The 23,234-nt window shown below is 41.8% G+C and overlaps 2 protein-coding genes and 2 non-coding genes across 8 annotated transcripts; 3 read left to right on the top strand and 1 right to left on the bottom strand.

Moving 5' to 3' along the window:
- Window positions 1-25: 25 nt before the first annotated feature.
- Window positions 26-12,955, bottom strand: tfip11 (tuftelin interacting protein 11). Of its 3 annotated transcripts, none has more exons than XM_036592276.1 (14): window positions 12,824-12,908; window positions 11,087-11,299; window positions 10,435-10,588; window positions 9,762-9,918; window positions 9,557-9,684; window positions 8,621-8,776; window positions 8,100-8,291; window positions 5,413-5,727; window positions 5,217-5,323; window positions 4,059-4,227; window positions 2,076-2,319; window positions 1,815-1,957; window positions 1,076-1,241; window positions 26-552 (listed from the first exon to the last, which is right to left on the bottom strand). In XM_036592276.1, exons 2-14 carry the CDS (start codon window positions 11,293-11,295, stop codon window positions 182-184), a joined length of 2,511 nt encoding a protein of 836 aa, XP_036448169.1. In that variant the 5' UTR covers window positions 11,296-11,299; window positions 12,824-12,908; the 3' UTR covers window positions 26-181. The 3 variants fall into 3 exon arrangements, with proteins under 3 accessions (XP_036448169.1, XP_036448171.1, XP_036448170.1); XM_036592278.1 differs by having other exon boundaries at window positions 182-552; window positions 12,869-12,955; XM_036592277.1 differs by having other exon boundaries at window positions 182-552; window positions 12,846-12,900.
- On the top strand, window positions 12,873-22,849 carry naca (nascent polypeptide associated complex subunit alpha). 3 transcript variants are annotated; one of them, XM_036592279.1, is made up of 9 exons: window positions 12,880-12,995; window positions 14,167-14,242; window positions 18,375-20,144; window positions 21,165-21,250; window positions 21,537-21,614; window positions 21,699-21,845; window positions 22,174-22,302; window positions 22,439-22,561; window positions 22,741-22,849. In XM_036592279.1, exons 2-9 carry the CDS (start codon window positions 14,173-14,175, stop codon window positions 22,753-22,755), a joined length of 2,418 nt encoding a protein of 805 aa, XP_036448172.1. In that variant the 5' UTR covers window positions 12,880-12,995; window positions 14,167-14,172; the 3' UTR covers window positions 22,756-22,849. The 3 variants fall into 3 exon arrangements, with proteins under 3 accessions (XP_036448173.1, XP_036448172.1, XP_036448175.1); XM_036592282.1 differs by lacking the exon at window positions 18,375-20,144 and having other exon boundaries at window positions 12,906-12,995; XM_036592280.1 differs by lacking the exons at window positions 18,375-20,144; window positions 21,165-21,250; window positions 21,537-21,614; ... (2 more) ...; window positions 22,439-22,561; window positions 22,741-22,849 and adding an exon at window positions 15,998-18,359 and having other exon boundaries at window positions 12,873-12,995.
- On the top strand, window positions 21,992-22,066 carry LOC118823128. The gene has a single exon (XR_005008506.1). It is a non-coding gene; the product is annotated as a small nucleolar RNA SNORD59 (small nucleolar RNA).
- Window positions 22,597-22,669, top strand: LOC118823127. The gene has a single exon (XR_005008505.1). It is a non-coding gene; the product is annotated as a small nucleolar RNA SNORD59 (small nucleolar RNA).
- Window positions 22,850-23,234: the final 385 nt, after the last annotated feature.

The following is a 23,234-nucleotide window of genomic DNA, read 5'->3' as shown; positions in this document are numbered from 1 at the left end:
AGTTGCATGCATAGTCAATCCATGATTAATTTCCAAAAAAATATGTTTATTTCTCACTCAAGGACTGAAAGTTTTACAAATGTATAATACAACATACTATACAGTCACAGAATAACAAATCCACCAAACTGACAGACTCAACTGAGAACAGGTTGAGATCTTTCCCCCTTCTGTTAGTCTCTTACTTGGCCATATCAATGAGACTCTGTAGAGACGTAGGAACCCAGGTCTTTTTGCCCTGGACGAAAACAACTCCCCGCTCGATGTAGATCATAATCCTGCCGAATGTGTACAGCTGCTTGCCCATGTGCCGTTTGCCCACTAGAGGCATGAAGACGATGCCGTTCTCCTCCGCCTTGGCCTGGATCAAGTCTTTAAAGTTGGTAGGTATTGATGTGGGGACAGGGGCGGTGCCTGGAGGTCGTGGGACATTGCTCTCCACCTCACGCCGCTCTTGCTGCTGTGCTGGAACCTCGTACTGGAAGTCCTTCCTCCTCTCTGTCTGGGTCAAATACGCAATGTTCTCCCTCGCGCCAGGCTGCATGTAGCCTCCTGTGGGGCAGAGAGAAATCAGCGGTGGTAATTTGGTGACCAAAAAGTGCTGTTATCATAGAACAATGAACATATGACAAAAAGTTGAAAGAAAAAAAAATATGTATATATCATGGAATGACCGCAATATACAGCAACGGGCGACCAAATGTTCTTCTCCTCGTTTAGTGGTCTGTGGTTGCTAAGCAACGATACCATAGTCTAAAGGAACTACATTTCTTGGCGGAATACTTGTTCATGTTGATTATTATTATTATTATTAATAATAACTTAAGTTAATAATTAATCATTTATTATTTTCTGTAAAAGTGTGTATTTAATCCGCTTCGCATTGTTCTTTGTGTGTATTTTATACCTCGCTTTGCGTTGTGCCTTTCCGTGATAAAATCACAGCAAACCAATATATCATCAAAAACTGTTTGCCTCTGTATTTCTTTGCTTTGTAGGGTAGATAGTATTTATGTGATTAAGTGATTTTTGAACATTACATGGCATTTTATGTGTGTGTGTCTATTTGACTTACCAAGCCCAGAGGCCACAGCTCTGTTCATGATGTCGAGAGCCTCGTTGAGCTTCTCCTTAATGACTGGGTGACTGATCAGTGCCTCTGAAAGCATGCTCTTCCAGCCCAAATACCACTTAGTGATCTCCTCATAGTTAGGACTGTTACTCAGCCAGGAACACAACACCTGCAACATAATACACAATCAGAAAGGAGAATATAACAATAGCATGAAACAGTCTACTGTTGATAATGACGCCAATAGTTCAAGCTAAATAAAATGCGATTGTAGGCCTGTCACAATCATGACATTTTAGCTGACCGTGCCATATAAATAAATAAAACTTTTGTTGTTTTCAAAAGACCTGTTAAGTGTCTTAACAGATGTGTTTTCCTAGCCCAACTGATAAAAATGCACCCAATTCATATTCTGTTTGTAAACATAAAACATGATTCTGAAAGCTAACAACAGCTGAAGTCAACTCAAATAATTGTGGTCTTGATTATTTAATACCTGTGACAGGAATACGCCATTGCATTGTGTCAAAACATTTCCAGTTTCTTGTTACAGTAATTTAGGCATCTACAAATAATGTATTTGCAAAAGGAAACATGTCAATATTATGGATATTTCCCATTTACTGTCACCTACACTGTCAAAACATTTCAAACCTTTTGTGCACAAAATCGCTGTAACAGAAATGCGCCTAATACACCTTCACCTGCTGATAAAAACATACAAGCCTGTAGCCATACCCACCTGTAGCCATTTGTTGAAGAAGTGCTTGTCAAGTAATCCCACCATGGTTGAAAGAGACAGCATGCCCTCCCAGTCCATCACCCAAGTGAATGGTTCAACCAGCTGCTGATGTGGGTTCACCACCAGCTCCCCAAGACACAGAGCTAAAACATATACAGACATTAGAATCTAGCAGAAAAAAAAGCAACAGCAAAGGATCCAATTTAGTAGATACAATGCACTGAGCTTTATAGGTAGACACACACACACACACACACACACCTAGCTTAGGGACAATGTTTTTGACCATGAAAGCCTCCCAGGCTCCCGGAGTGAAGACATCTTTCCAGGGCTGCAAGATGAGCCTGGCAGAGGCATCACTGGGGTGCCAGCGCTGTAGTGCATGGGCCAGTTTACTGCGGATAGGCGGGTACAGTGGCTCCAGGCGCGCCTGCATAAGTGGCAGCCACGGGTGGATCCAGGAGTGGATGGGCACTGTGTCTGTCAGTGGGTTCCAATTATCCACCTGAGGAATGAGACGAAGGTAGGTTAAACACAGTGAGGGTGTTCAAACACAACAATTACACACAAAACAGCAAGAAATTAAGAGCACAGCAATCATCTTTACTCCTACACGCCGTGCTAAACTATTCTAGAACAAGGTACTCAGATGAATTCAGCTCGTCATCTTTGGAGACTGAAGGTTGCCCAGAGAATCTTAACAACATCATACCTACAAGTACCAAGGTGGGAGTATCGTGATGCAAGGCGGCTTCTCTGCAAACAGTACTGTGGCATTACACATCATCAAAGAAAACGTGAATGGAACGATTTACCGGTACATATTAGAGGAAAATTTAATCTCTATGGCCAAGAAAGAGGAGAAGATGTACTTTTAAACAAGACAGCTACACCAAACATACAGCCAAAATAGCACAAGACTGGTTTCTAAAAAAAACGTAGCAGCCAATCTTTTGGGTTGAATCACATTGAAAGTTTATGGAGATTTTGAAACTGCAAGTACAACAAAAGGGCCCTCATATGTTTGAAGAATTGAAGGCAGTTTTTCATGAGGAATAGGCCAAAACTGAACCACAATGCTGCAAAAAAGCTAATAACATATCACAGACTTCTCTAAGCTATAACTGCCAACAGGTTTACAACACAGTACTTCTGTATGTCTGAATCCTTTTTTCACGCTACCAATTTTATAATTTAACCTGAATTTGTTTATGCTTGTGAATGCACAAACGCAAATTTCACAGAAGTTTCTTATTCATCAATTTCATCTTTGGCATATCTGTATGAACTCACTTCTAGTAAAGGTGCTTGAATAAATATTTAACAGCTTGAAAAAAGTTTGAGCTGGGGATAACTAACCAAAACAATTATCAATATAATCTATAATATTGATGAGACAAATAAAAATAGAAAATAAAAGTAATACTAATAATTTGTGCACATTACACATTGCTGTAAACAAATGCTGCAACTATTCCATGTTCCGATTAAAGATCATTAATGTTAGTGTTAAAGTTAATGTTGTAGTGTGCCTTTGCTTAATATTAACACTGCCCAAAAAACATAAATACATCTAGTGCAGAAGCATCCCATACACAACATTTAATGTTATTTTAGGGAAATAATCACACTTCATAATAATTGTACTTAATTGTTGTAATAATCTAAAGCAAAGACATTTTGTTTATTTCACATTTTATTCTTTCCAGTGTTTGTGATGTTAACACTATAAAGTTAGGTCAGTAGGGGGAGCAACCTACGAGCCCTGCCTACGAGCCCTGCCATTGGCTCAAGGGCCAGTGAATGCTTTAATTTTATTGGCTTCCTACCTAACTATCTGCATGAATTACAGCATGCTTCATGTTAATCATCTGTAAATGAAGTTCTGGTTGGCCAGCACTTGATTTTAGGCAGTTAAGCTGATTCATCATTTGTGCTCAAATTTCCACTCCTTTCCACACCATACAAAAGTTTCAGAAAATAGACGCAGAGTAGTCCGTATGTCACTAAAGGCGGTCAAATCTGTGCTCTTTTTATGCAGCTTTGATGAAAAAGAGCCACTATGTGCGTAAATTTAAAGGGGATTTATGCAATGAAAGTGTATTAAATAACATGAACAAAAACGTCTGAATACTCTTTCCCCCTCACTGTGGATGTCTACAGTCTACTTTAAGGGAGAAAAGTGACAATGTATTATGGATTTGTGCATCTGTATGATTCTGTTTTTATAACACGAAAAGTGACCTCTTTCTGTAGCCGTGGGAAGATGAGCTGCTCCAGCACGTAGTCCAGGATCCAGAGAGGCAGCACAGGAGCCCAGCAGTCCACACAGTCCACCATCGGCCCCACGTTCCTGGGCTGCCATTGAGCCACGCAGCCCCTCAGCACTGGAACCCATACCTCCCATATCAATCTGCACACAATGAAATCTCTATTAAATCACATCCAAATTACCCCTGGCAAACATTCGAATACAACATTTAAAGCAGCCACAAAATGGGACACATGGAAAACCAAATACTTGAATTCGCCATGGTTGTGTTATCACAGCCATGAAAACATCTACACGACACCTATTCAGCTGATGAGTGTTTTAGGGGCAGACAGTCCCTGTAATACCTGTAATAACTGTAACCGTTATCTGAGCAAAGACAGTTTCAGCATTTACAGTGTGCTGTTCTTGTCTGACAGTAAGCAAACAGCAAATGTGTCACTGTAGCTTTTCAAAGGATCCAAACATCCAAAAACGTGTGAATTTTTACCCGATTTTCTCCCCAATTTAGTCGTCTTCAATTCCACCCGCTAGTTAGGACTCCCCTAATCACACACGATGCCATCAACGCTAGGAGGGCGAAGGCTAACACAGGCTTCCTCCGAGACCTGTGAAGCACCACCGCTTCTTTTCGAGCTGCCGCTCATGCAACGTCACTGGACAGCTGAAAGCGCTCAGAGGAAAGCGCCAACCGCCAGATCTGTTACGTCAGCTAACAGACGCCTGCGCTGACTAGCATCACGCTGAGTGATGGGGGGAGAAGGAGGGGCCATCCCACCCACCCAGAGAGAGCAAGGCCAATTGTGCTCTCTTGGACTCCCGGCTACGGATGGCTGTAGCATCACCAGGGATTGAACTCGCGATCTCCTGATGATAGGGCCAACGCTTGACGGTTGCGCCACTCGGGAGCTTGCCCTGAGGATTTTAAACATAACACTTTGCTCTGTACATTTCAAACTTGCAGCTCATTTGTGAAGGAGTCAGCAAATCTGAACAGGTCTTTAAAGGCACAGTAACTAAAATTTTAGTTTAGTTCTAAAAGTTTAGTTCTAAGGGATATAAAAATGTACAATACAGGACCTTTAATGTATCCTCAAAATGAAACAGAAAATAATTTAAATAAGGTTTACCTGTGGTAGGGATCCATACTGCTAGTGTCAAGAGCGGCATGTTGAAGTTGCGTGCCCTCTAGAATGGCCCTCCACTGACCCACTTCTTCTAAACCATATGAACAGTCCTACAGAGAAACATATTAAATAAGAATTACATATGAATGACATGTGGAAATGTTGTCTACAGTAACAAATGTTCTGCATGCATTTTTACCTTCAGAGGATCCCAGCTTTTGAGCTTTTCGGTCAGCAGTGGATGCACTACAGACACAGCGAGGTCGGCGAGCCCCATGCTCTTGTATTCCTGGTAGAAGCTTGTCTGCAGTTGCTGAAAGGCCTCCGCGCACTCCTGGAGGCTGAGCGGGGGTCCACCCCCCTCTCCAGCTGTCTCCAGCCGCTCCACCAGCTCCAGCACCCGCTCTAGCCTCTCCACAGCCTCCGCCTCCTCGCTCAGCCTCGTCTGCAGGGCGGAGCTCTCATGCGTCAGAGACACTACTGTGTCCCGCTCATGCTGCAGACGCCGAGCACTCTACAGACACATACACGGTAACACAGAGAGAGATGCCACTCAGGGTCAACGAGAGAATATTAGGTCAGCACATCTTAGGAATGCTCCATCACTAAGGGGGCTGTATTAAAAAAATCACAACAAATCTGTGGGCCACAGAATAAAAAATGTTATTTCATTTTTAATTAATGTTGTGCTATTACTAGAACTGGCCACTGTTTATTTAAAATATGGAAAAACTTCACCAGTAAAATATAGGCACTTATAGTAGACCTTGAAATATTATATGAATACTTGAAATATTAAAAAATGTAAATGTTCCTAGGAGCTCTGTCTTTTAAACCCACTTATTTGCCTGAACTAGACACCTGGCATCTTTTCTTTGCTGCAAGTTCATTTTTACTTGGACTCAGTTTCTGAGTTGCTGAGCTGACGTTAAGTGCTCATGTTGGTTGAACTGGAGCTGAAATGCAGCTAGTGCGTTTGGTGATATGACTGGTGTGGAACTGCATAGAATTGTGTAGAACTGAGGTATAACCACTGTCTTCAGACTCTGAAGATGAAACTACACTAAACTCCTAAACTGTCATCACCACTGAGCAGCTTTTCAGTCAGCAGCTGTGACAGAAGAACAGCTAAACAACCTGGAATCAGCCAGAAATGAACCGGATACCATTCGCCAAACAAAATGGGCTGTAAGATGCTTTACAGACTGGCTGGAACAAAACAACATTAATACTGGTTTAGCAAAAAAGACAACACTGAGCTAAACTTGATATAGTGGAAGTTTTATGGCTCAGTCCGTACTTCAAAAGGCGAGGATTACAGCAGAATGTGAGTTAGCGGAGTTCGTTATTCTGACGTAGCAACAAGCTGCTTGTTAAGGAACTATTATTTGGCAGAAGGAACTGCTAACATTAAAACATTAAACGCCGCGTTCACGACCCAGTTTATTTATTTTTTACTTTATTTAACTGTTGTAGCAATAGAACACTCGAGGTTGTGTGTTATTGCGAATAACATCATCGCCTTCAGCTCGTGCCTGCGACCAAATCACAGCCGTGATGTTATTTTGCGATAACACACTCCCTCTTGTGTCCTATTGCTTAATTACAAAGCAAATAATGTAGTTTGTAAGTTTGAAAAGTACTAGAAATGTGCTAGCGTGTTTTACATGTTGATTTACCCCCCACAGCACAAACTAAAAAGGCAAGTAAAAATCATCCAATTTGGCTGTAAAGAAATCACAACTGGCCATAAAAAAATTCATGATTGATGAATCCCTAACCCATATAAAATAAATATTTTAACTTCAACTGCATCGAAAGGCAACATTATATATAAAGGTAACACATCTTGAGGAATTTGTAAGAGGTTTCTGTGATTAGATCTTGAGTAGTGGAGGTGTAATAAAGCACTGATTGCATAGTTCTAAAGGTAATAATTCCACTTTATCGAAACTGGAATGCTCTAATCAATTATAGTTGATTATAATCATGTTAAATAATGTATGTAGTCATCGTTTGGCCAGCAAAAAATTCTCTTGCTATTTTCAAATGCATAAATCCACAAATGCTCAGTGTATTGCTTTTATTATCATATTATTATATATTTATATTATTCCAAAAAAAAAAAAATAAAAAATAAAAACACACAGAACACTGAAGTCTTCCAGTGAAAAGTATTGTGTTAGCAGCTTGATGCCAAGAGTTTGTAGCAGAAGCTGCACTCTGAGGTGTGAGACTGCAGTACAGGTTTAGTTGCACTTCAGTAAATCTCAGGCCTAGACACACTCAGCTCACAGGGTTATAGACACTGCACACCGAAACAAATCTGGACTGATGAAAATATGCAGTCTTTGGCTGAAACCACCACAGATCTCAGAATCTAATGTGACTATCTGTGCTTCACTAGGATAAAGACAATGGGAATCAGACTATTGTTTACCAGGGTAAAGTGCTTGTAATCACTACACAGCAATGAGCCTTTCAGCATGAGATATACAGTCAAATGCAAAGATTTGGGTGCCCTGGTCATGTTTTGTTTGATTTTCAAGTGAAAATTATATAGTATGGTTTATGTTTAGTAGAAAACTGTTTTTTGGATTCTCCACCAGGGTGATCACTACGCAACCCCACAGTATGAACAGTTCCTCCAGTCCAATTGTGCATGGAGTGTGTAATTAGAAATAATTCTGGATCATACCAAAATTTCAAATCAACCACTGAACCGAACTATGGAGATTCAAGATTTCATGATGCACTGAATTATTTCCAAAAGAATCAACATATAAGGATTTACACCTGTAATGATTATGGTAAGTTATGAGTTGTTTTCGAGTTCCAGCCTTAAGAAAATCTATTTACTTTGGGGGGAATATATGAGGCACGTACCTGCAAAATGTCCTGCTCTGTGAGCTCAATGAGCAGTTTGAGGTTGTGTTCGAGTTCAGGCAAAGCAAAAACTGTGCTCTTCTGCTCTCGTACACTCGCACTCAATGGAGCCTCCTCAGGAACGCTGTGCTTCTGACTCATCTGGCTGTAGCTGTAGTACACCTTCTGCTCCCTGCCTGTCATATCTATCACCTAGAGGAGAGAGAGAGAGAGAGAGAGAGAGAGAGAGAGAGAGAGAGAATATCAAATATTTAAGAGACTAATTCTTTCAAAGAAGACATTAATGATTTTTCTGAACTTGCTGACACAGAAATATTGGTATAAAATATTGATAGGAAAAAGCTTTAACACTCCTTAGAATAGTTAATACAGACAAGAACGGCAAAGCTTGAGGGAAAGTGAAAAGGCCAGTGGATAATTTGGTACCAGTATTAACATACAAAATAACGGTTTTGCGGGCAGAGCACTGATAGGTCAATTTTGCCAATTTTGTGCTGACTGTAAGTCTTCTGCTGTCTCACCTTGACCTGAGCAAGTTCTCCAGCTGGTTTACTCATGCCCTTGTTGGTAAGTTTCCCATGAGCCTTTAGCTCCTCCACAGTTTTGTAGGAATATTTTGGCTTTTTCTTTCCTGCTCCAGGCTCTCTACGCCATTGACCCAATTCCCGCTGAAACTCCTGTTGACAAAGATAGAGAAAGAATGCAAAAGTTCATCTCTGATCCTGAGCAAAATTTAAAGAGATGCATTTGACTTCAGTGTAGAGAGTGTCAGTGTGCTTTTACACTTGGCCTGAATACTTTAGTGCTCATTTGAGTGATGGGCTGATCACCCTTCAATTTTCACCTTTCCAAACTGTGGATAGACTGCGCAATATAATGTATCATATTTGTGTGCACAGATTTTGTGAATTCATAGATAATAAGTTAATTTGTTCATTGTTTTTTTAAATGTTCCTTTGTGTGCCAAAGTTCAAACTGCAATTTATCATCATGCAAGAGCATCTGCAAACCTTTATTGCTACAGAAGAGATGTGCTTTTTGTGCAATGCCCTCAGCACTCTACATGTAATAAAACAAAACTGAAATTAATTGGGATATTGTGCACATACTAAACAATTATTGGGATTACTTTATAAGAACAAAGCAGAAGAAAAACTTAAGAACAGCACTTGTGACATGATGAACCAGGCATGTTATTGGATGGTCAACACTGGGGGCAGATAGCTTTCACATATGATGTGAACTGCACCAGTGTTTATTGAAAGCGAACTCAAGACTACCATTTTCAAATGGACCAGAGATTGGTTCTCTTTACCGCACCCTGGCTCTTACCGAACTCTCTGTGCAAACAGCCACGGGTCCAGAAAAAAGCTTTAGCATGAAAACACCCTCAAGGATAGGAAGAGGGTTTCTACTCAAGAGAGCAAATAAGAGTCTCAGAACATCTCAGATCTCACCTGTTCCTCTTCCTCCTCTGAGTCTACAACAGGGAAGTCCTGCAGGGACTGCTGAGTCCTCTCATTGCCATACGCCCCCACAGCTCCTTTGCCCTTCCGCACTTTAGCCTCAATTGGGTTTACAATACCTGCAAAGACATCCACACATCAGGACACATTCAGTAAACCCTAGATTAACCTGTACTAAGACAGAGAGATACTCTACCCTGCGCGTTTTTGCCGAGGCCTTTGCCCGGAATGTAGCCCATCTTCTGCAGAAGCTTCTGACCAATCCCTCTTGTGTGTTTCTCCCAGGTACCGATGTCCTGGCCCGGCCGGATATTTCCCGCAAACGTCTTTTGAGAAGTCTTAAAGTTCCCACCCTGTAGAGTGTAAACCACATGCACAGTTACACAAAACACACTTAATAATCCATAATGTTTGACTATTTAAATCAGACATGCGGATTAAGCTGCAACCACAAGCCTTGAAAGGAGACAATGTGAGAATTTTACTCAAAACTGCTAGTTCGATTAGTAATGTAACAACACTGAGGCATCTAACAGCCATCTTTGCACGTCAATGAAAATCTTTTTTGTCAAGACAAATGGCTGAAGTCTAATTCAGCAATATTGTGTGCAACACTCAATTTAGTATTCACTCAACCAAACATATTCACTGAAATGACTGCTGGCACGTATGTAATAAGTACCTCCCAAAAAAAAGCATCAATGTTAGTTCTACACACTAGATACGAACATTACATAAAGCATACATAACAATGATAAACACATGGCTACACATTTCTAATTATGTTCAGTGAAATTGGTTGTGAAAGCTTAAACATCCACAACGAAAAGGCAAACAGCACAGAAGTGTGTCTTTGTATTGCTCAGTACCGTCTGAAGCTTTCTGGGTGCAGAAGCGCGGGGTGGCGGAGGCGCTTCTTCACCCTCTTCCGAGTCATCAGAGCCCCCCTGCTCTTTCTCCTTGGCTGCATTCTTCTGCAGGCCACCACTCACAAAGTTCACAGGCGCTGTGTAGTCTTTTGATCTGTAAAGTTTTTACACATACAACTTAGCATCCTCCCAGTAATAACACGTAAGTAGGGGCAGACTATGACAATGCTCACAATCTTAGCCTGTTAATCACTCCAATTATACCTACATAGAAATGTGAGAACTGGTGGTTTAATCTAATAGAAATGAATAAGATATCACTGTTGTCGGAAGAAAACCTCGTATCTCCAAAATGACAACTTTACAGGAGAAGGAAAAAACCTACTTTACTTTTGATGTAAGTAAATGCAACCAGACTTTTTTTTTCCACGTCATTTCGGGTCATTACTCTTAGTCCATTCATCATGAAATTTACATACAATGTAAGGGCAACAGGTTTTCTTCCGACAGCAAGGTTTTCTTCCAACAGCAGCGATACGTATTTATTATCTCTGATGTGTTGACTGTTCAGTTTGTAAGCGCATGTACTAGCTTCTCCTGACAGAGCAGACACTAACAAAGCCAATGCTGAGTTGCAGACCAGATTAGATACCTCTTGCCTCCAAAGCTGGGCCTCTCATCATCAGAGTCATGCTCGGCCCATATGCCGTAAGTAGCCTCCTCTTTGGTCTGTCTGTGACGTCGTCTCTCTGGGTTAAACTCATTGGCCAAATCCCATTCAGACACCTCGAACTTCTCGATCTCGACTCCATCTTCATCCTCCTCGTCTCCTCTACGCCCATACAAATGGGACATAGACATGATTCTGCGGGAACAAAAATAACATAGACAACGTCTCAATACAGCTGGTATAAGGTGCGAAACTGAAGTTGGCTTCTTCTTCGAAATATCTGTTCCATACGGAGCCCCGGAGGGGACGGAAGTAAAAAAAAAGAATTAATTCGAGTGAACTCTGCACGTTTTCTTTATTCGTGATCACTATTTTCTAATTCGTTCTGTCGTTTTCTTTTAATTGTTGTCATGTTTTATTTTTAACTGAACGCATGTTGTTTATATTTGATTTGTGCACGAAATCAATGTAGTAGATACAGGTTGTGTTATTTGTCCTGTGCAGGAGTAACTAACAGCTCCCTGAGACTTTCTGACAGGTTTTCATGTGTTAGATTGAAGAGATAATGGATAGAGATGTTCATCAGGTCTGATTTTGATTTGGGGTGTTATGAGGAAACTGCAGCTTCTCTTCACAGCGACTGGCCCACAGATTCATCAGTGCAGCTGCAGTTTGGTGGTGAAATGAAGGAAGACAACAAACTACAACCACAATCTTCACTAAACTGTACTTTCTAATGATCACATTTTACAGAGATATATACACTTAGCGCTGTTTCTGCTCCCGCGACAAGCTGCGGTGTTAGAGATCATCAAACAATTACAGGAAGAAAAGATCAGCGTCAACGTTTCAACAAACTCAAATTAAACACACACAGAAACATTAATGTGGGATGAGGTCGAATGGCGAGTTTAATAGATCTATGGATTAGATGTAGATATATTAATGTGAGGATGTTGAAACGCTGATCATTTCGTCCTGTAATTGTGTGATGGTCTCTAACACCGCAGCTTGACCGGGAGCAGAAACACCGTGGGCTGTTTGCTGTGAAGAGGAGCTGCAGTTTCCTCATAACCCCCCAAATCAAAATCAGACCTGATGAGCATCTCTGTTCATTATCTCATCAATCTAACACGTCAAAACCCGTCAGACAGTCTCAGGGAGCTGTTATCAAAACACAAACAACATGTGTTCAGTTAAAAACAAAACATGACCACGATTAAAAGAAAATGAGAGAACGATTTAAGAAATCGTGACCACGAATTACGTTCGCTCGAATTATATATATACATACATATATGTTATTTTACCTCCGTCCCCTCCGAGGCGCCGTAGTTCCACCTTAAAAACTTCAGCAGTTACATTCAAACTGCTGCACCATTTAAGGTGGAACGGACAGTTCAAATAAGCAGCTAGCTGGCTAATTTCGGCCTCATAAATTAGCCAACATATATTTGCACATTTTACCTCCTGAAAATGTGTTAACAACGTTTGTAATCTTTGTCAAAATAGATAAAATCCGAGCGAGACCGCCAGTCTAAACAATCAGCGCGGTGTGGTGATGTTTTCGTTAGCACTAGCTAGCTAATGTAGGTTAGCTAATGTAGCTAGCTGAGCTCTACTAATCGCAGACTGGCAGACAAGCTGTGTCGTGAAGTGGTTTTAGTGTGTAAACCTACGGCTATAAATGAAACGGCTAAACAAAATACAAAAACCCACCCGACTCGAGGAGCTAAACTACCTTCTTGCGCGTTTATCACAGACCTCCGCAAACCCAGCAGCTCCTTCCTGTCGGCGTAGCGGCGAACAGGAAGAGCGATGCTGATGTCGAAGTGACGCAAAGGTCAAAATCTCTCTCTCACAGCCATCTTGGACCCCGAGCCCAGACCTAGTAAGTGTTTCTGCGTTCAATCGTGTAACATCCAACGTTTCTAGATGTGTTTGCTTGGTCAAACTCAGCGGGCGTTGTTGCCTTAAAGGTCTTCTGTAATAAGTGGTAAATATTGGCAAGAATCGCCGTTCAGAATAGAAATTATTTCAGTTGAAATGTAGCCGGCAGGCGCTCCAAAATGGGGGAGCTGTGGCAGCGCCTCCTGCCTGGCTCGCTGTCGGTCGGCGATTTCTTATTTATTTCCCCCCGCAGCTTTTATAAAGCGTGACGGGGGGTTTTGTAAGCTGCATATCTGAGTGTCCGTTAACCTTATCAAGCCATGTTGGTGAACTAAGCTGTGGTAGCCAATGTGTAACGGCTCGGTTCTGCACAGGAACTCCGTAGCTGCGTTGGTTAAGCTGTAAACGTGAAAGTTAACCTAGCTGGGTTAGCTATGTGGCTACCTGCTCATGACCAACACGTTGAAGTTTTGATCTCTTAAAAGTCTTCTTCTTAATCCTCTAACGTTATCTAACTCTGCTGTCCACAGAAAACGCGTGTTTACCGTTTGTTAAATCCCTGAGTAGCATAAACTAACGGACTTAAAACGGCCTGAATAGCTAAACATGACTTGGCTGTTACGGCTAACGCCCATTATTAGTTAGCTTGTGAGCAGTTCAGGCATGTGTCTAGTAGCTAATGTTAGTGTTTTCATGCGATGTAATGACTTGAGCTGCCCTAGCTTTGAAAATGTATGTTTTCAGTCTTGTCTTTTCAAGCTGATCTTTATCTATGTTACAACATAATTAGTGATCAGATTGAAAATAACTGTTCCAGGAATGATTTGTCAAAAAATCAAGTTGACACAATTTGTCCTTTAACTCGAATTGGGTGTCCGAAGTTGGCTTCTTTAGTTTTACTCTGGAGCCAAGATGCTAATGTAGCTCAAACTGTGTCTGCCACCCATAAAGTAGTATCACAGTAACTGTCACATGGCCTTATGTTTCCACCCACAGCTTGATTAAGCTTGCTTTATAGCACCGTTGATGTAAGATAGCTAGGCAAACTTGTGAGCAGTGAAAAGTATAAAGTGCTTCAGAGTTACTGTACTCAAGTAAGTAGGTTACTGCAAGTCGTTTTGCTGTTGTGATGAAAGGCAAGTTTTGTAATATTTGATCTTTTTTTGTTGTAGCTAAGAATGCCAGGTGAAGCCACAGAAACTGTCCCAGTGACAGAACAGGAGATGCAGCAGCCCCAAGTGGAGACGGGTATGTAACGCTCTGTTGTACTTGTTTGAGACCAAACTCTGTGTAGAGGGGTCCTGGAGCTGTTTTATTCTTAAATATCTTGGATCACCTCCTAAAGATTAGGTAAAAAGCCTTGTGGAGAAGAAAAAGTAGTGATCAGCATAAAATTTACGCTTTGCTTTTGGTGCTGTTAACACCTGTGTCTGACACTCAGTCCTTTTTCACTCCCAGTCACCAGCTGTTGTGGACATTGTTCATGCAGCAGGTTTTGCTGGGTGGGGGAAAAATGGTGTCGGGTTTTGCCGGGTGAAAGTGCCAGGTTGGTAGGGTTAAAGTGGTGTTACAAACCTTGGCAGATTTAGACGGTGGGTTGTGTTAAAATAATAAAAAAAAGAGAATAAACCAATAGAAAGTAAAGGTGATCCAGGACCTCCTTTTCCAGAAACCAGCATAGTTGCCTGCAATGCCTGTGATTTTTGTGAGAATAAGGCTATTTGGTAGTGTGTAAAGCATGTATTCACTCTTGACCTTGTGCATGGGATATGGATAAACCAGCCATGCATGAATGTTTTCTCTGTAGTGTCTGTTTCTAACCCCTACACTTCAAAAGTATATTTTGTTTACTAGTCATGCAGAGGTTCTCAGTTTGCATTGCACAGACAACTGTTCTTAAGTTTTCTGTGCATATTACTAAGAAAGTAAAGGTGTTAAAAGGTAAATATTTCATTTTTTGTGGAAGTTACTGAAGGCCAATACTCGGTTTACGTGACTATTATAACCTGTAAATTCTGCTTTTCTTCTGATTGTGACTTTTGGTGGATAATCTGAATTCTATATATTCTTTGAGGTTTGGTTTCATTTTTAAGCTCATTATTATTTTCTTATTTTTTGTTATTTTATGGTAAATGTAATTACACAATCATCTTATGTTTTCAGTCTTGCCTTTCCAACCCAAAACATTTTAATGGTAGAGGAATAAAGTAATTAAAAAGAGAAGACAAAACTGCTATAATTAGCTAATTTCTCTAGCAGCCAGTTGTTGGCGGAGCCTTTGTCAGTAATTGTTAATGCTTTTGAATTCCAAGACTGTAACCTGCAGCTTTGAGTACCTAAGAAATCATTTGTCTTTGAAAGCAAATGGGTGATGTGAGCATACTGCAGAGAGGTCTGCTTGGAAAAAGACGGAAGTTATGAATGGGGAAACGCGTTCATCAATTAAGGTCTCATTTTAATTGTATGTGTCATGTGGCAAATGTTAAGCTACAGGTTTAGGGTAAAGTAGTACATATTTTTTTCAATGAAGGTTTTTTGGTTAATTTGCGAGCTGAATGTTGGAATACCTTCTTTCTCAGAGAACCTTTCTCATGGCATCTGATATGCTGCCAGCAGTTGTTAGACTTTCACCGTGTGTGACTGTGGGCACTGCATGGTAGACGTGAGAAGTAGGCACTGTTGACATTTTTTCGTACACTGGCACCGACTAACATTTCACTGACGCTAAACACATTTGGAAGGATGTTTTCTTTTAAACATGTTTTTCTTGGATAGGAAAAGTTCTCAATATTCTGTTGCATATAATAAATTGAGAACTCCTTTTTTGTGGCATTATACTTGACCATCCACTGGAGTTTTGTCGTGGTGGGGGTATGTTGTCACCGGTCAGTTCTTTTGGTTATATGCAACAGAAAATCTTGGTGAGATTTCTTAAGCTGCTGCTGATGCCTTCACTGTGACTGCCCTTCCTCCTGCTGTCCTTGCTCTTCTCCACCCTCTTAGCTCCAGGGGTAGTAAGCGCCCCTGCCAGTTCTGAGGCAGCTGCTCCTGAAATTACCAAACCCACTCCAGTGCAGAGTGCTGTTCCTGAGGCCTCTACTGTTACTCTGGAAACCCAGAATAATGCTGAGACTGTAGCGCACTCGGCAGAAGAAGCAATTCCAACTAAAGCAGAAATAGCACAGTCCAATGGTGAAGTGGTGAGACTTGTTACTGAGGAACAGGCTGTAGCCCAAGCAGCTACTGCCCTTGATAAATTTGCTTCTGCGAGTGAAGACTCCAAAGAACCAGCAGGACTTGTCCAAGAAGCTGTTGTCCAAGGACAAGCAGATATTGTTGAAGACCTGAAAGAAACTTTGGTGGGGCCTGCAGCCCAAGAGCCAGAAGAAGTTGCCACTGAAGAGCAGGCAGTAATTACCGAGACAGACCCAGTGCAGAGACCTGCAGCTGAGGAACCTGTTCTTGAAGGAGATGCAGTAGATGGTCTGCCAGTTTTTCAAGAAAATATTACTGAACCCCAGGGAGTGGGTGCATTACCTGATGACTTGAAGTCTATGAGTCTGGAGGCCACCATCGAACATGCAAAAGAGTCGTCTAGTGAAGCAGCCAACGCACTGGAAATAAAGCCTCTTGATCGTGCTGTAGATCCGGCTGTTCAGAATGAAGTAGTAGCCGAGAAAGAAGTCATAGCCCTTTCTGAGGCTGTCCAGGGGAAGGTGCAGGCTAATCGTGCTGGCCCTTCTCGCTCCTCTCAGCACCTGTCAGGTGGGTCAATTTGTGTGAAGTCTGACCCACTGCTTGTCCTGTCAGAGCAGAAATTCTTTATCCTCTGCACGTGTCGCTGCACACTTAACTACCATTTATCAGGTGTGGAGTCATCTTAATCTTCAGTGAATCACTAAACGTTCAAGTGATTAAGTGAATACTAGTTCATTTGTACACCAACTAAAAGATCTGCTGCTGACATCCTGTCAGAGTAACAGCTTTTTCTTAATTCCTTCTTAACTTTGACCTGTGTCGTGTGGTTTGTAGCTCATTATACTTCGATCTAGATCTTTCTTTGTGGAACTTTCTGTTGTTTTTTGAAACATGAAACAGGCCAGATGTGAAGGTTACCCAGATCCTGTATTTAATCTTTTAACATATTTCACTTGCGACTTTCCTGTCTTTCTTGGATTTAACTGAGTGCACATGTACGAGTTGTGCTTCTAACATTTGAAATATGTGGTTTAGCAATTAAGAAATCCCGGTTCTGGAGTACCAGCGCCCTACAGAGTTTAGCATAGACGCCTTTCCACTGCTCCACACATCCAGTTAAATCTAGGATAGTCGTTAATTAGTTGATTTGTTCGATCATACGTATCGGAACAGGGGAATACTGAAGTATACAGGTCAGAATACTCTAGTATCAAGATTGAAATGCACTTCTTTGGAAAGCTTCATGGCAAGGAGCAGGTTCTCAAACCAACCCTCAAACACGCCAGACAGTCTAGATTTTTTGCTCCATCTGGACCAATGTAGAATCCAGTGATCAGTGCCTTTTTTATTTACATCTACATATATTTATGTTAACATCTTCGTAGGGTTGGTCATAATCAAGTGCAAGCTTAGCTAGGCGTCTATGCATCGTTTTTTTATTAAAAGATCACACTAGCGATCCCATAACATCAGTTGTGAAGAGAATTCAAATTTCAGTACTTTAGACACCTGTAATTTTTGAGTAATGGCTTGCATACTTGTTTTTAAAAGCAATAATAATGCATGTGTGACATGATTAAACCTTTCAGCTCTTCTTAGTTTAGGAGTGGTTGTGAAGCAAAGTTAATCTTTGTGTGATGCCTTTTGTCAGCTGTTGTGGGTGTGCTGTGTTTACTAATACTGCGTTTAGTAAATGTTCAATTTGTTGCATATTGAACTAGTTCAACTTATTAGACATAGTTGTAAAGATGAGGCTATCATGGTTGAATTCAGTTATAACAAGGATCTTCTTGCTACCCAGGTAAGATGTACTTAAATTCTAGAAACAGAAATGCTTGGAAAATGATTTGTTCTTTTAATACCTAGCATAAAAGAGGAGGGATCTAAGATAGGAACGGTGGTTTTTATGTTATGGGTGGTTGCCCAAGCTGTGCGTGTGTTGCTCAAGACAATTTACAGTACTGCAAGTCCATGTGGGAAGATGCTGTGATGCCTGTCTAAATGCTAGTAGTGGCAAAATAGGTTGCTTGTTTTGACATTTTGAAAGCTTTGGTGTGACTTAACACCTTTTTGTGCTTGGAGTGAGAAGAGTTCTGCCCTTCGGAGTTCTGCCTAACCTGCATGGATATGGGTGCTGTCAACACAATTGTCAGAAAAAACTCAAGCGCTTTATCTTCCTCAGCCACACCAGCTGTCCCTGCTGCTGCAGCTCCTGCTGCCTCCCAGCCAAAGGCTAAAGGGTCTAAGGCTGACTCCTCTCCGCATGCTTCTGCCCCTAAACCTGTGCCTGTGGGCAGAAGGAAGCGCTCCTCCCTCTCAGCCTCTTCCTCTTCCCCCACATCCCCAAAATCAGCTTCTGGTCCTAGAGCCACCCCACCGTGTTCCCCACTCGCATCTCCTCCAGCTGACTCTGCTGGTGCAGGAAAAGCTGAGACAACTGCTCCTAAGGTTGTAAAGGCTGGTAAACAGGCAAAACCCAAGAAAGGAGATGCTTTCAAACTTGCTGAACCTCAGCAGGTAGCCCCAGCACCCCCTGCACCAGAGCCTAAACCAGAGGCAGCTAAACCTGCTGCTAGTCTAGGGGCCACTTCCTCAACTTCACTTTCTCCATCAGTGGAGAATGCACCCCCTGCCCCAGCTTCCCCTAAAGCTGCTGCTCCAACTCCAGCAAAGGCAAAGCCAGAAAAAGTTGCCACACCTGCCCCTGCCTCCCCTAAAGCTGCTGCTCCAACTCCAGTAGAGGCAAAGCCAGCAAAAGGAGCCTCACCTGCCCCTGCCTCCCCTAAAGCTGCTGCTCCAACTCCAGTAGAGGCAAAGCCAGCAAAAGGAGCCTCACCTGCCCCTGCCTCCCCTAAAGCTGCTGCTCCATCTCCAGTAGAGGCAAAGCCAGCAAAAGGTGCACCACCTGCACCTGCCCCTGCCTCCCCTAAAGCTGCTGCTCCAACTCCAGTAGAGGCAAAGCCAGCAAAAGGTGCCTCACCTGCACCTGCCTTCCCTAAAGCTGCTGCTCCAACTCCAGTAGAGGCAAAGCCAGCAAAAGGTGCACCCCCTGCCCCTGCCTCCCCTAAAGCTGCTGCTCCAACCCCAGTAGAGGCAAAGCCAGCAAAAGGTGCATCACCTGCCCCTGCCTCCCCTAAAGCTGCTGCTCCAACCCCAGTAGAGGCAAAGCCAGCAAAAGGTGCACCACCTGCCCCTGCCTCCCCTAAAGTTGATATCCCAGCCCCAATTGAGGCACAGCCAGTGAAAGGTACATTGGCCTCCCCTGCCTCCCCTAAAGCTGATGTCCCAGTGGAGGCAAATCAAGTGAAGGGTGCATCAGTTGCTCCAACCCCACCAAAGGTTGCTGTGACAGCTCCAGTGGAAGCAAAACCAGTGGAGGGTGCATCTCCTGCACCAAAATCTAATGCTGCTGTGCCCCCTGTAGCTTTTAAAGTAGCTTCCAAACCTAATGCCCCAGCACCAAAATCATATTCAGAAGTTGTGGCATGTGGTCCTCCAAAGGTACCAGAGGTACCAAAGGTAGTCTCTGAGGCTCATAAAGTGTCTGAAACCCCCAAAACAGTCCCAGCAACTGTTCCAGAAACCGTGAAGGTTGCTGAAGTGCCTGCAGCCCCTGCTGCTTCTTCTAAGGCTAAGGCAGAGGCTCCCAAAAAGAAGCCAGAGGTGACTCCTGCTGTTGTAGCAGCACCACCTCCTCAGGTCACTCCAGCTCAAGAGGAGGAGGATGATGACCTGCCCCCACTCATTCCGCCTGAGAAACCTTTAACAATGCCTGTTTTCCAACCACAACCTGTGGCTGTAGCTCCACCTAAAGTAGCCCCTGTAATTACCTCTGTTGCGCCCCCAGCTGCCCCAAAAGCCCCCACTACAGCCACTAAAGTTCAGCCTACCCCTGCCCCTACAGCAGTCAAAACCCCATCCAAACCGGAACCAGCAATCAAGAACGACAAGGGTATCTCTTTCTCTGTGTGTTTGTCTTCTGTTTGCTGATTTTTTTTAATGGTGTGTAGCTTTGAGTTTTTTGCTTTTTCTACATGCTTTAGGTTTTTAGTTAAGCCTTATTAACATTGGTATAGACTAGAGAATTGCCCTAGAAAAAGTCTCAGCTGGATGTCCTCCACCAGTTACTGGCCTGTTTCAGCAAGGAAATTGGACACCTATCGGGATATAAAACATGTAGGCGTTTAAGTGTGGGCAGCATTTTCCAAAAAAAATCAACACTAGTTTTTAAAACATCACTGAAGCCACTTAATTGGATTAATGAACGGAGAACAGGGGGAGCTTGTTTGTTTAAATATAATTCTATTTGTGCACTGTGCTTTTTCTAACATATACCTTATTCAATTGTTTTTAGTTGCTTGCTTAAGGTAAATTGCTTTTTTTATCACAACAATATATTGAATAGTTTTGATGTATTTATACTATTTCCTGTCTTGTATTTTGTAATTACTGGTAGTTAACTGAACTGTTGATGTAGCAGATTGCCTATTTGGTATCATGCCTACCTGTAATTACAAAATCCTGGATCAGAAACTGGATTCAAGGTCTGGATTTGAAGACCCTTGGTCTAAACCATGCATAGGTTTGCTGGGCCATGTGTACATAGCACAAATTGATTCTCATGATCAATATCTGTTCCTTGTAGTCTATGCTTTTTAATTCTCATTTGGAGCCACACATTTAAGTGTGTCCATAGATTTAAGCATGATGGCTTTGCTTCTCAGGAAAATGCTTTAATTTATGAAATCTCAAATTTATTGTTCTCAAAAAAATGTTTAGGACAAAATTGTTCCTGTATCTCAGGGAAACATGTATGTTGTGATCATGACAAATAACTATCATGAGAAAACAAATAAAATTATAATCGCTGGAAGTTGGAATACATGAAAAATAAATTGTGGCCTTTTAGGGCTTCTGTAGCTTTACATGGACTTCCAGTGCTGTACCTTAGTTTCTTGTTTTGTATTTTAAGGGTCCGGCACCGAATCCGACAGTGATGAGTCTGTTCCTGAACTGGAGGAGCAGGATTCTGCACAGACACAGACACAGCAGGCACAGGTAAGACTGACTGTCTCCTATGTAATGCAGCTTAATTAAACATTAAGCTTTCACTCCGTACGTATGTGATGTTTGACAGTTCTTCATAAATAGAGATGTGGAAGAAGGGTCATCAAATACAATTAGTATTATGATTTATTTGGTAGCGAGCTGTAGTATTTGTCAACCTGTACTAGTTCTGGCCCTGAAAACAGATTAGTAATTAGCCCAGTTCTCAGATCATGTATTTGGGTAAAAATCATTTGTGATCAGAGACGTTTTGGTGTAAACCTTCTCTACTCCACAGCTTGCAGCTGCTGCTGAAATCGACGAGGAGCCTGTTAGCAAAGCCAAACAAAGCAGAAGCGAAAAGAAAGCAAGAAAGGTGTGAACTTGTGAAGTTTTATAATAGTTGTGCATTGTTGTGGTATTGTTACCTGAATGTAAAATCTCTTTTGTGCTTTACCAGGCAATGTCCAAACTGGGTCTCAGACAAGTGACAGGAGTTACCAGGGTCACCATTCGCAAGTCTAAGAACATTCTGTTTGTCATCACCAAACCAGACGTATACAAAAGTCCCGCTTCAGACACTTACATTGTCTTTGGTGAGGCTAAGGTGAGAATCTCCAAATTTGATCGAAGTGAAAAGTAGCCAGGATTGTTTGGTGTTTGTGTTTTGTCGTATGATCACTACGAACAATACAATGCAGGGTATTGAAGTATCTGACTTGCACAGCTTCTGCTTTTTGACCAAGTTAGACCCCCTTCGTGGTGATTTAAACAGTATGACTTGGTTCTCCTGAGTCTGATGAAGCCAAACTTTCTGTTCTGAGAGGGGGGTTTTCACTCATGCTTTCATTTTTCTTTTCTCTGCCCAAATCAGGGCCTTTATAACAAATTTTCTGAGGACCATTATTAATGCTGTTTTTGCTTTTGCGCCTTAGATCGAGGACCTGTCCCAGCAAGCACAGTTGGCTGCTGCAGAGAAGTTCAAGGTCCAGGGAGAAGCAGCTTCAAACATCCAAGAAAACACACAGACGCCCACAGTACAGGAGGAGAGCGAAGAGGAAGAGGTAACCACACGTTTTCATACTATATATGTATATTGTAGGTTTTAGCAAAGCATGTGTTCATGTTCATACTAGGATTATTCCACTGGCTAATTTCTGAGTCCTGAATTTTCATTTTTACTTATTACTTAATTTCAAGGTTGATGAGACCGGAGTGGAGGTTAAGGACATTGAGCTTGTCATGTCACAAGCCAATGTGTCACGAGCAAAGGCTGTACGCGCACTGAAGAATAACAACAATGATATTGTCAATGCCATCATGGTGAGTGTACACAAAATCTTGATATACTCTGCAGTGCTTCTGTGCTGATTCAACAGTAAGACTTTCATTCTTCTGAGTCTACCGAAGCCAGTGTCTGTTCTGAGAAGAGCTTGGCATTAAAAAGAAATTTTGTTTGTATGGCTTTATTAACATCCTATTCTTTTTCTCTCTTCCTACAGGAATTAACGATGTAGGTGGAGATCAGAACGGGTCAAAATGGGATGTTGCTGAATTAATCTACACTATTTGTACAATTTATACCCGAGAAAAATAAAGTTGTGGCTTGAAGTTGTTGTCTGTGGTTTGTTTAGGATAGTAGAGCCTTAAACCTCCTAGCATGTATTAGTCTCCTAAGATTTTGCTTCTTTCTGTTTAGCATAAATGCATTTCCATTGAGAATTGACTTCATGCTGGAAATTTCAAATACACTTCTGTGAAAATCACTGGAAATGGTGGAACTAGTTGATTCACACAATTTTATTTGGCCCCAAAAAAATTAGCCTAACCCTATTCATTCACCCAGCAAGAGAGCAGAAATACAGAACTTACCTACTTCTCAATTTCCTTTTGAAATTGCATTTCTTTAAGTAATTTACTAGCAAAATATAGAATAATGTTATACAGTACATTGTTAAAAGCACAATAAAAAAAGTACAATGTTTTTGGCCTTTTC

Source organism: Colossoma macropomum, unplaced genomic scaffold (genome assembly GCF_904425465.1).
Source record: "Colossoma macropomum unplaced genomic scaffold, Colossoma_macropomum, whole genome shotgun sequence".
NCBI lineage: Eukaryota > Metazoa > Chordata > Actinopteri > Characiformes > Serrasalmidae > Colossoma > Colossoma macropomum.
Note: the sequence above shows the minus strand (reverse complement) of the source record. Positions and strands in the feature narration are given on the sequence as shown.